This window comes from Limanda limanda, chromosome 9 (assembly GCF_963576545.1).
Source record: "Limanda limanda chromosome 9, fLimLim1.1, whole genome shotgun sequence".
In the NCBI taxonomy this organism is placed as follows: Eukaryota; Metazoa; Chordata; class Actinopteri; order Pleuronectiformes; family Pleuronectidae; genus Limanda; species Limanda limanda.
In genome coordinates, this window is record NC_083644.1 from 15,928,244 (window position 1) to 15,940,834 (window position 12,591).

At 41.6% G+C, this 12,591-nt stretch overlaps 1 protein-coding gene across 1 annotated transcript in view; it reads left to right on the forward strand.

Annotated features, from left to right (window-relative positions):
- faf1 (Fas (TNFRSF6) associated factor 1) overlaps nucleotides 1-12,591 on the forward strand; it is a 59,871-nt gene that overhangs the window by 14,696 nt on the left and 32,584 nt on the right. The window contains exons 7-8 of the mRNA XM_061077877.1: nucleotides 1,949-2,054; nucleotides 7,115-7,201. Of these exons, the coding sequence (XP_060933860.1) occupies nucleotides 1,949-2,054; nucleotides 7,115-7,201 (193 nt within the window). The remainder of the gene's footprint in view (nucleotides 1-1,948; nucleotides 2,055-7,114; nucleotides 7,202-12,591) is intronic.

Genomic DNA, 12,591 nt, shown 5'->3' on the forward strand with positions numbered 1-12,591 from the left:
TTTGATGTTATGAGTTACTATATTTGTACCATAGAGCGCAATAAGATATTTTTTAAATTTTTTAAAAGTACATCTCTCGCAAATACATATCCCCACACAAAGCAAATGGCCCGTCGGTCTGCCAGAACTGACTGATAAGATGTTCCCTTGCTTGGAAGGACAGAGTAACACTTCCATTCAGTTTACCCTCTATCCCTGTCTATTTAGGAGTCGAGCTGCCTGCCAGCAGTAGCTCGGGACTGTGTCCAAACATAATCATGATATTAGCTAGATCCTTATTTATGTGTCCCTACCCCTTCCATTTTCTCTCTCTCTCTCTCCCTCTTTCTCTCGCTCACACAAACATGCACACACATTTCTCTCATCCTTCTGCTCAGCCCTATTACATATGCATCCATCCTGCACTCCACACATTTCCAATCTTCCCCAGTTAGCTACAACAAACATTACATTTACATATTGATTTCGCAGTTTTAGTCAATGTAAATATGCTGTCATTACAGTAAATTTGAGCTTCTGTTAACATAAGCTCGTCCAGATCTGCACAGATTAAGGGTGTGATTGCATAATTAATGTGTGCGCTACATATTAATTCCCCCATCCCTCTCTTTCTCTCAACTCTTCCGTCTCTCCTTGGGTTCTGAGCCCTGATTAAGTGGCTGCTTCGGCCCTTAAGCCTCCCATTGATATTCAGCCTCACAGACCCAGCGTTTGCTCAAAACGCTACTTAACCTCACAGCTTATTGTAAATGAAGCTTCCAAAAGTTGATTCCCCCACCTCCTCCTCTCTACGTGAAGCACACAAAGTGTCTACGTTTGCATCATTCACAGACAGCGTCTCTGTCACAGCGTATGGTACTGTGTAGGCCTACTGGACAGGTCAGGTCTTTTTCTAGTTTTTTTTAGGCTTTTATTCTAAGCGACTTACAATAAGTGCATTCAACTGTGAGAGTACAAACCCACAACAGCAAGAATCAAATAAGTACAATTTGCTTAAAAAAAAGCCAAACAAGAGTTGACGATGGTTATTAGACATCATCTTCTTAACCATGGTGTAGTCGGAAGAGATGTGTCATTAGTCTGCGTCGGAAGATATGTGGACTTTCTGCTGTCCTGATGTCATTGGGGAGCTCGTTCCACCATTTGGGACCCAGGACCGCAAACAGTGTACATGGCCTCCACTGTGAGATGGCTGACATCTCAGACCATTGCTTGCGCGTGTGTGCTTTCTCGGCCCACCAGTGTTGCATGTTGCTCATACTTTGAGTTATATATATATATATGATCTCAATACATGTATCTGCTGAAGAGGTGCTGTTTTATCATGCAGAGTAATATCTCTATAATTTGCTTCAGAATGAAAATAGCTGAATTAATTGCAGCATTGTCCACACTCCAGGAACAACTGAAAACAGTTTCCCCAAACAATCTAGCACCAGAAATTTGACTGAGCTACTGAGGAGTCACTGGTAAAGGTCAACAACCCCATCAAACTATGCTTATGTGATGAATTGTGTTATTCCATTATTGTTTGTTGCAGTTAAATCTTTGTTTGTTAGCTCAGTAAGGCATATTGCTGGCCCTCCCTGTGTTTACTGTGCAGGTGGTCAAAGCTGTGGTAGCCTGCTGTGCTGAGCGCTGCTCTGGCCAGGCTTGTTAAGACATAACCAGTGAAGTTGGCGACGAGCCCCCTGAGGAGGCACCCACCTCCCTGTGGGCCAGCAGGCTGCCACTAGATGACAAGTTTCAGCTTGCCCTTTACTCGACTCAGTCGCTCTTAGTAATAATGTTTGTTTTTCTTTGCCGCCTTCTTTTCTTTCTGTTGTGCCGTTATTCTGCCTCTCCTCTTTAACATGTCCCTTTTCCTGTATCACTTTCTATTGTTTTATTTGTTTTATCACGTTCATCCCTGTTTCTCACCATTTTATATTTCTCCCTCCTCATCCAGTGCTCTCGAAGACTCGTTAAACCAGAACTTTCTGCTGATCATCAGCCACAGCGAGGCCCAGAGGGACTACAGCCTCAACTTCCCCGGTTCCAGAACCATACAGGAAGTATGACACCAGCACTCACACAGACACAGACCACACAGGACATCAGAAAATCAGTTTCAACGACACACACACACAGACTCATGAAAGCTCTCAGTAACTCACCCACAGACTCTCACATACATAATATTATTGAACCTCGTTCTGGTTTCCCATACCACAGCTTTCATTCCATTTGCCAAACATTGCTAGTCTATCTCAGCCATCGATTCATTATTCATCACAAATGATCACATTTCCGAGCACATAATTACTCTCACAGCTGCGGTCTGGTACAACCCCCTCTTTTTCTCCCCATTCCCCCTACACTGCGTCTTTCTCTCGCTCTCTCTCAGCAGTCTCAGCAGTCTAGGAGGCAGCTTAAATGACTGAACATTGTTTGATCTAGGCATGCGGGAGCAATGGAAAGAGACAGAGTCCATTCATTTCCCTCATCTGAAACTAAACAGTAGATTTGGCAGCGTATGAAATATTTATAGTTGCTCGTAGTTGACCCAGTGTGAAGCCAGTACACCTCTCTGTCCAGTGGTTATTGCTATCACAGCTGCAAATGTATTCAAGAATGAAGACCATAAAAGGTCCATAGGTAAGAATGTGTATATGTTTGTGCTCATGTGAGTTGAGCCCCCACCCCCCAGGCCGAGGGAGACCTGAGCAGGCATCATTTATTATTCACAGCGGGTAGCCTGCTGTCACAGGTGACAGGAAATAAGCTCCCCAAAGACTGATCATAGCCACTCTTGATTTTAACTCGCATGTGAATGAAGTGGTCATCATTTTCACCTAATACCGTATATGCAATTGTAAATATCAGGGCTTAATGAAGTTATGCATATTTTAGATTTACGGTTAACCTATGGTCTTTAAAGCCCCTTTTTTTAACTGGCCAAGAAGATACCCACTAACACCCATTAACATCCTGCTTTTGTCAGGAATTTGAATGGGAATGGATTAAACCAGAATTTACTCCCAAGTTAAATTACTCTGCAGCAGACACAGGTTTTTATTGGCTCCGATCGGCACTGATATAGAAGTGATAATTCCAGGTGAATGTACTAATTTGGCTAGAGAGCAAGGTGAGAGAGTGCCTCAGTTTTCGTCATGTTGGTGACGTAGAACGTTACGCATCAGAAAAACTCCTCTGCTGGCAATGGGAAAGGAGTCGATTGCCTTTTTGTTGTGGGTTTACCCTCATTTGAAAAAACTGTTTATACATGCTAATTTTGGTGTATACATTTTATATTGAGTTAACTAACTCCCATGCAACAGTGAAAGGTGTCCGACTCAGTGTAGGTGAAAGTGAAGATTACACTAATAATAATAATCAGGCTACTAGCCGGGCTTGTAATTGTGATAATTGAGCAGATTAGTACAACCAACATCTGAACCAGAGGAGGCAGTTTGCCTCCCCTGGTTTTTTTACTTCTCCTCCCTCGCTCTTTGCTTCTTCTCCTCCCTCCATCCTCTCTCCCACTCTCTTCTCAGGCAGATGGTTTTGATGAGCACCCACTGTGAACCTTAAGTGTTTCTGCTGGGATTACAAACACTGGGGAGGGGACCCTGCAGTGTGGGAGGGGGGGACTGTGGACGCAGAAAGGAGGCAAAGGACTGTTGGCTTGGTGGGGGTGCTGTAAGAGGACATTGGGGATAGAGAAGGGACAATATGGGCTTAAACAGGCCTCCATGTTGTGGTCTTTTCCTTACGCATGCTTGTCTTTAGGCATCTCAAGGCCCCCTGCAGTGAAAATGAGGCCCAGAACTTTAACCTGCATAGATCTGGACTCTGTTTGCCCCATGTTGATCATGCTCTTTATATATTTACTCTTTAGCTCTGGAACAGGCTTATTATGTGTTCGGAAATGCAAGGGTGGAAAAAGATGCTACAGGTGCAAGTCATTTGGGCGACCTTGTGAGGTGCGTGTAAAAATCTTAGATACAAGCTAGAATAAGACCCATACATGAGGTAGAGTTGTGTATTTATGTCATCAGTGGAAGACTTGAGAATGCAACAAAGAAGTAACAGCATATACAGCCTGACCAACTCCCCTTTCTACTCATACTGTGTCCACTCACAGACACATATGGACTCCACTACACAGCGCCTTTTTCTCCCCATTCTCCCTTTTGTTTTAGATGAAGACTTGCCGATGGTCCCTGCTTGTGCATATCAATAGGGATAGAGTCCTGTCTTCTTGTTTGTCTTCCCCAAAGGCTCTGGCTTTGCCTTGTGGCTCTCAGGGAACTGCCCTTGCCCCTCCCTTTCTATCCTTCCATTCTCCATCTCTCTCCCAGTGTCCCTTCTCAACCTTTTCTTCTCCCATCTCTGGTGCGCTGGGATGCGTAGACTCTGATTGGCATTACCAGACAAGAGTGTGGGGATAAGTTTCTGGCTAGCTGCTGAGCTAAGCTGGAGAGCAAATGTTTGCCAGGGAAGTAGAGGGTAGAATAGGGATGGCTTCTGGGTCCTGAGCTGTCCGTGACCAGACCAGTTGTCCTAGGGATTTCCCTCCTCTACTCCCCCCCAGGGCTGGTCCTGGGCCCCCATCCCTGCCCTGCAGCTGGGAAAGTCATAGGAACCAAAAGCAGGCAGAGCTGATAAATAGAGGGCTCGATCGAAAAAGCAATGAAAGAAAGGCATCTGGTGCCTAGGGGAGATGAAGAAAGAGAGGGAGAGAGAGAGCGCTTGTGACTGTTTAATGGAAACCTTTCCTTCTCTTTGATTTGCTTCCAGCCAGGGATTACAGGCAATTGGCATTTACAATGATTGGATCATTAATTTTGCCGCGAGGTGCATTGCCAGGAGCTCAGCTTCACAGCCAGTGTAGTTAATGTTGTGAATAATACTGGCTTCTACACCTCTGCCTCATCTCAACATGTACAGCTGCAGACAAGCAAGCAGCACTGTTATTTGTCATGAAGAAATTTATTTAAATTGTCCTCTGCTTTGGTAAAGATGTTTCCCTTTACATTTGAGCATCTTTATGTACAAGTCAGGTTGATGGATACTTCTCACTGGAGTCTTTTACCATCAGGATCATATTCTACTTTTTGAACTACCCAGTATCATGTATACACATTATAACATGAGTCAGCTCAAACAAGATTTAACCGTTAATTGTAAATCGGAATTTTCTATGTAAAATTAATTACTAGGAGTCAAGGTTTTAATATAATTGTTTAAATTTGTTGCAGTGTATGTAACCAATGATATGACTGTTTTGGCAGACAGGGGGCAGCATTAGACAGTATTGCTTCCTCTGTGATGGATGCTGTGGATAACACATGCATTGCAGTGTAGTTGGGGACTACAAAAAATACTTTTGCTACCTGGAGGTGCTAGAGCAAGGCATGCTATCCTGTTATTTAGCGTCTATAAATGTCATACCTTGTTTTTCTTTGATATGGTTGCTTCAGATTTTCATGGCAGCACCATAGTTTTCATATAATGAGCGCACCAGTGTAAATTTCTGTGGTGTAGTTTCAGGTGGCAGGCGCTGCTGTGTAGCTGTGTTTTCTTTCTGTGGTGAGATCAGGTTAACTTCTGCCAGGTGTGTTTTGCTGTTCATCTCCTCTCTCCTCCTCCTTCTCAGCCTCCTCCTCCACCTCTTACCTCAGCTCTCCCTGTGGTTGGCGTTAGTTTGTTGTTTCTCTGATGCTGCTTTAACCTTTGACTGCAGCCTCTTCATTACTAGTGTTTATGCCTCTCCTTTCCTCCCTTTTCCCCTCTATTCATCGGCCGGCCAGCCGGTCACTCAAATCCCTGTAGTCCGGCTGGTCAAACATAGATATTACACTCTGTAATAACACTGGCCACCCGCTCTGACCCCAGACTGCTATCATGGTCATAGCTTCTCTTCATAAGGATAGGTACCGAGCAGTGTGGGATTTACGATAGAAAGACAAAGGATGGACTGTGCCACTCATTTATTAGTGTTCTTTTTATTTTTTTCTCAACTTGTTTGTACTTCAGATTGCTTTGGCTTCGCCAGTCCCAGAACAAAACCAGCAAAGTGGGCGTCTAGTTTCTTTGAAAGATTTATAACTTGGACAGAAAATGTACTGTTGCCTCGATAAATGGATGAATTCAGATTAAAATTAATTATTTCTTCTGTGCTCTCTGACACCCACATCAGTACATATGCACGTGCAAATAGTCTTTAGAAGAGTGTCAAGGTGCAAGTGCCTGAGCAAAGTCTGCCCCTTCAGTCTTCATAGTTCAGTGTTTTGCTGCCGCTTTCCTGCTTTGCCTGACATTGGCTTTGACTTTGTGTTTGTAGCATTCTTTAAGTTTCCACCTCCATGATCAGCAGCCCTGCATATGCCCAAGGATCCATCTCTCCTCAGTGCTTTTTACAAAGACAGGATTTGGCCCGTGTGCGGAGGGATCTTTGTTCCACAATAGATAGTTTTCTCAGCATCCATGTCCAGCCCTGCGGGCCCAAATGGCAAAGTCCTGCCGAACAAATGCACACAATCCATGGCCGCCAGCGCTCAGACGCCGACGGGGCTTTGATCAGCTTCAGCTGGCGCACATCAGGCTGGCGTTAGGGCTTTAAACCAACAACCCACTGGACGGTGTAACACAGCGCTCAGTGGGACAGGCGCTGCTGGCTGCTAACTGTTTAAAAGAAAGGAATGTTATTAAATGATGCAGATACAGCGTCCGCACATCAATGGGAGAAGAGAAATACTGTTCATTTCAGAGCGTGGGGCTGTTGTTGCTGGGCATTAGCAGTGGCATCTGAAGAATGCTGATAACAATGGCTGTCTTTTTTTTCTCCTCCACTCTCCTTTTGACTCATCTCCTCCTTAGTTCTTTGCCTCCATCCCAGTTTTTCTACATGCTGCTGAATGTAGAGTACTTTGATTAAGATGAAGTATTTTTCAATTATAATGATAGAAAGACAGTTACTTTTATGGACAGTAAAGAATGATGTAAAATTCTAGTGTAAAGTCTGAGTTGATGGTTTTTCTTTCTTTATTTTGTACCTTTTCCTTCTGATGTGATGCTTATCTTATTCACTTATGTTAACTACACTGTTATACTTTTTCTTTGTTTGCAGGTGAAGAGGAACATTTCAGACTTGACAAACATCCCAGTCCGGCATCAACAATGGGAGGGATGGCCTGCATCAGCAACTGATGACTCTGTAAGAGACACACAAACATAAAAACCCAATCAAAAATTGAGACTAGGACCAGTAAAGTCGGTATGTTGCTCTCCCTGGTTCTTTGGTCTAAGACTTTGGTATTAGAGATACTTAGTACAGTAGAAATTGCGGTCTACGTACATTATTTTGATGATGATTTCAAAGAGCAGTGGAAACAATTTGACACTCTGTCTGTGTCTTTGTAATCCATGCCAAAACCATCTGTCAGAAGCATGAGAGTAAGATGTTGAAGCTAATTAAGATGTCAAAGACGGTTCCCATCCTGTGTCCTCTATCTGTGGACATTAAAGCTCACATCATTGAGTCCCGCTGACCTCTCCCATCCCAGGGTGGTTCTTCCCAACTATTCACTCTGCCCACAGTCAAGCTGATCAGAAGTGGCCCTCATACAGAACCTTGAGGAACCTCTGACCCCCTTTGTCTCGCCCCTTCTTTGACAGCATATGTGTTCCCATGCTAATTGTAGAGGATGGTTTATCATGCTACATTGAGGAGCCGTTGTGCACACATTCTTCTGTTAACTCCTAGCTAACGTTTTCCTTTTAGATCTATGTGATTGCTGTTTGGGTGGAGTATTGACTTTGTTTCTTTTTCCAAGTGTTATTATACACGTCCTATTCCAGATACCAATTTCATACCTGGAATTAAAATGGATTTTGGGTGATTGGCTTGCAGGCTGTTGAAGCTTGACCACATGAAATAACAGGTGTAAATACACCCATAGGACACGATGAGGATAGCAACTTAGCTTCTCATATGGCGACCATTTTTTTAGTTTTTTCCCTCCTTTCTTGCAAATGAGAAGATGTGACATGAGCTAGACGGAACACTCTGATCTCAATGTAGACACTGGAGACACATATTAAACCAGGTGTAAATATAATAAGGTTAAAATTATATCTAGTGAGACACGTGTTAATGGAAGGTGTGAATGAAGTCAGACTTACCGAATTTACGACTTACGACTAGACCACAGTGTTTCTTTTTATATTTTAAGTTGCAGTGCACAATGTGGTTATTAATGATGACCCATTTTCTATACACAGTTTGTCAGTATTTATCCAGTCTATTCTATGTGTCATTTGTTATTTAAGTAAAACCTCAGTTTTGAGTAAACATACACTAGTTTTACAGCAACAAAGTTTTAAAGCAACAAATGTGCAACTTTTCAAGCTTTCAATTGTTTACACTAACAGAGCTAGCCACAAATATTTTTTTAAGTGTGTTCTAGTCTCTTTTTCATAATAATTTTATAATACACAAACATATTTATCTTATCTGAATACTTTGAGTTAATTTTCTTATTTACCACGGATGTAAGGAAACCATTGAAATATCTAATTCAATGTTTGTCTTAATAATTATATTCCTTTGCAGTCCAAAAATAATAAGACTGTTAAGAATGAATATTTAAAGAATCTTTTGTGCAGTCACTTACAACATTGAAAAACACCCATACAGTTGCTTATTCATACAATTATTCAATCAGTCAATTATGTTACAACGGGACAATGCAAAAAACCTGGTAGATACAGGTCAGGATTAATGTTTACTTGAACCATCAGAATCAGGAATAATTAGATCTCTGTGACTTTGACTGTGGCATAAATCTTGGTTCAGCAGTTTTGCAGTTAGAAGCAACTTGATAAGAGGTGTCAAAGGACAATGACCTGACTGGTTCAGGCTAACAGGCAATGTTAAGAACAGAAATCTGAAGCTGCTGTGGCCACAGGTTCATCATCACTGTTGAAGACTCAAAAAACGTAGGCCGGTCTAATTAATAATAAGAGCATCACCAGTATGAATCCATGCACCCATTCTGCGGTGTACCAAAAGTCCAGACTAATGGTGGTGGCGTCATGGTGTAGGGAACACTTTGAGCCCCTTATTAACTAATAATTCAAAGTTTAAATGCAACAACCTATGAACTTTTGCGTAGCATGTGCCTCCTTTTATCACCCATGTTGACCATTTTCCAATGGTCACTTGCAGGACAATTATTTACTGTGTCACAAAGCAACAGTCGTCTCAAACTGGTTTCATGAACATGAAAACCAGTTGAGTGAATTTAATTGGCCTCCCCACGCAGACACCACATCTGAGTCCAGTCGAAGACATTTGGGATGTGGTAGAATGAGAGGTTTGCAACTTTGCATCATGAATGTGCAGTTTACAAATCTGCTGAAGTGATGCAATGCAGTCATGTCAGAATAGACTGGAATCTTTGCCATGAAGAGCTGAGTCTGTTTTCAGAGTAATGGGAGGCTCAAGACATAATTTAGTGTTCATAATTAAGTGCTCAGTAGATGTATATTTTCCCGATGGAATAATTACTTACTTACATCTTAAACATGTAACACATTATCTGGTACACTATTCTGGTGTATTGCGTTTGTACAAACATGTAAGCTAACCACTAAAAGCTTTAAATATTGTCAATATTTCTGATCTTTATCTTTGTATTTTTGTGTCCTTGTCATCAGTGAATCTCAGTCCGTACCCGTAGCTAGCTATGGATATCTCATATAGGGATCATGAATAGCCTGCAGCTCATTGTGGCCTCACAGGCCCAGTCGGCACCTGGCTAACACACATCTGCAGCACCTGTGTTTCCTGGATGAGGAGATATTAAAAAGCACAGAGACAGAAGTGTAATAATGGCCTCTGCTCTAGCCACCGCTCTCTTATTGAAACGTCTAAAGGTATTAGCAGAGAAAGCCAAGGGCTTGGCCGGCCTAGCAGGCGGGTAGGGAGCCAGTATTAGTGTCTAGCTCATTAGCCCTGTCTCATCTCCTGAGGTTTGGGCCAATAAACATGGCAGCCAGAGGCCCCAGATTACGCTTAGCTCTGCACACTAGCCCCCTTGCAGTGGAATCGATTACTACTTAACTTTGTTTTGCCTTTGAGTGTGTGATATAACTGTGTTTGTCCGCTTTCATTTTCTTTTATGTGTGTATATTTTCATTTGTGTGTTTGTGAATGTGCTTGTCTTATTGTACACACAGTCTTTGGCAATTTTAACACTTGGGAATAATGGTTCATACCTCTTAACTGAGTATTTAAGAATTGGTTGATATTTGGTTCAAATTGGAAACGTTAGTGTCTTTTTTAGATCCATGTTCAGTTCTAAGACATGATTGGTTACTTCTAAGTTGGATCAGAAGACCAAAAAATGTAAGACTCTTCCGTTAGTTGTTGGTTAAATTATGTTCTGTGTTGTTAGAGCGTTTTGGAAACGAGTGTGTTTTAAAGACATTCTCCCCTTTCAGGGAAACAAGCAGCCATGTGTTGCACCCCCCTCCCTTATACAGTCCACTCAGTGTGTTTCATTGTTTATTATGCTCTGAATTATTCAAGGCCTTATGGAGAGTTGAAATTGGATCAGGATGGATAATGCTCAAATAGCAGTAAGCGACACAACAGTTTATTCAGAGCACCGTGCTATTGTAAGTGGTGTCGCACTAAGCAATGTAAAAGGAAGTGTAATTAAAGCAGGAGGAGATGGGAGCTGTTGCTCATTTCTTGCCAGGTAGATTTGTTGACCTTGGTCAAATATTAATTTTCATAGTGTTTATGTAGTGAAGATGAGTCACAACACTGTAAAAACATGGTTTTTTTTTTTCATGGGAACAATCAGTTACCTCTGTTACAACACATTTTTAATTCCCATGAACTTCTACGTTGTGGATTCTAAAAAAGTAAGCATCTAAAACATTGTCCCAGTTTCAGCTTGTTCTTTTCATTATGTGTGATGCTGGTGGAACATTTACCCAAAGCTGACCTGACACATGAAATTACATCTGTGACTCATTTGTCAGCAATTAGAATTTTTCTTGAGCACATTTGTGGGTGCTGTAATTCCAGTGTTCCTCACGGATAAATTACAGGTAATTATTTTGCACTATTTAGCATAGTAGAGGATCATGTGGTGACTCACTATGTTTTTGGTTTGCTTGCTTTGTTGTTTTCTGCATCACAACACTCTTGAAAGTTGTCTGTGAGAAACACAGGCATTCTTGTTGGATTTTAGGGCCATATTAAAGATTTGTTTTTTTGTTTATTTTGAGTATAATATATTACAGAAATAAAGACGTAATTTAATGTGAAATAAAATAAAAATGTGACAAGAATACATTCATAATTTAATTAAATATGAAGTCATAATACAAGCATATAGTGGTAATTTCATTACAAATAAACTTGTAATATTGCAAGAATATAGTCATAATTTAATTGAGATTCAAGTACTATTACAAAAATAGTGATAATTTAATTAGAAATGACAGTTTGACAAGAATATAATTGTAATTTAATTGGAAATAAAGTCATAATATTGAGAGGATAAAGTGATGTTTTTATTTTTTTAAAAATCATAATTTTACGAGAATAAAGAATCACAGTGTCGGAAATAACTAGCAGTTTTGTTGTGCTTAAATGGTCTGCGATAGAAAAGTATACATGGTGGCTTTTGCCATAGCTACAATTTAATGGAAGTAATTCCCATCGATGAGGTTAACCGAAAATTCCTCTGGCATGGTTTAAAAAAAAAAAAAAAAATGAAGTTCTGCCTCGAATTTTCCACCAGATTGTTGTGTCTGTGATAAAGCTCTTCTTAGTTGTGCTGAAGATGATGACTGAGGTCATGGCAGCATCTGTTTGAGAGGCCATCGTCCTAAGACGTCAACTTCCTGTATTGACTGAGTCTCTTCCTCTCTCCTTTGCTCCTCCTTTTGCTCCTTTGCTTAAACAAAGCAGCGTGGAGAATTTCTCGGAAGGCCTCAACTCATTGGAGTTGTTTTGATTGGCAGTCTGTCCTCCACACCTGTTGGAGTGATTGACAGCCGGAGGGACATCCTTATTACACCCCCTCTCATCTCCGAACCCACCTCCACCACCCTTCCTTCCCTCTAGCCAGTAATTGCTGACATTTATGCAGTGTTTCATGGTGTTTGCTAATGTATTAATGCTGTGGAGCCTCGGAGAGGTGCCTTGCCTTGTAGGCCAGCACCTCCCTCTGCTTCCCATCTGGCATTAATGGAATACTCCTCTACCTGAGAGGGGCCTATGCAACCGAGGGTTTATTGAGGGCGGCCTGGTTGTTTCCTTGGCAACAGAGCTCAGCTGTAAGCTCAGGCAGAGCCCCCCCCTCTCCCTCGTGTAACTGGCTGCCTTCAGGTGACATTCAGGCAGCACTGAGTTAGTCTATCTCTCTCATTTTCTAAGTTATTTGTTCTTTATGTGAAGCTCCCATCTTGCTGGGCTTAGGGATGTCACGATTTCCAAATTGTACTCAATACAGATACCATGAAATTGCCATGATTCTTGATAACCATTTTGATACCATGGCAAATAACTAAAACAGAATAATA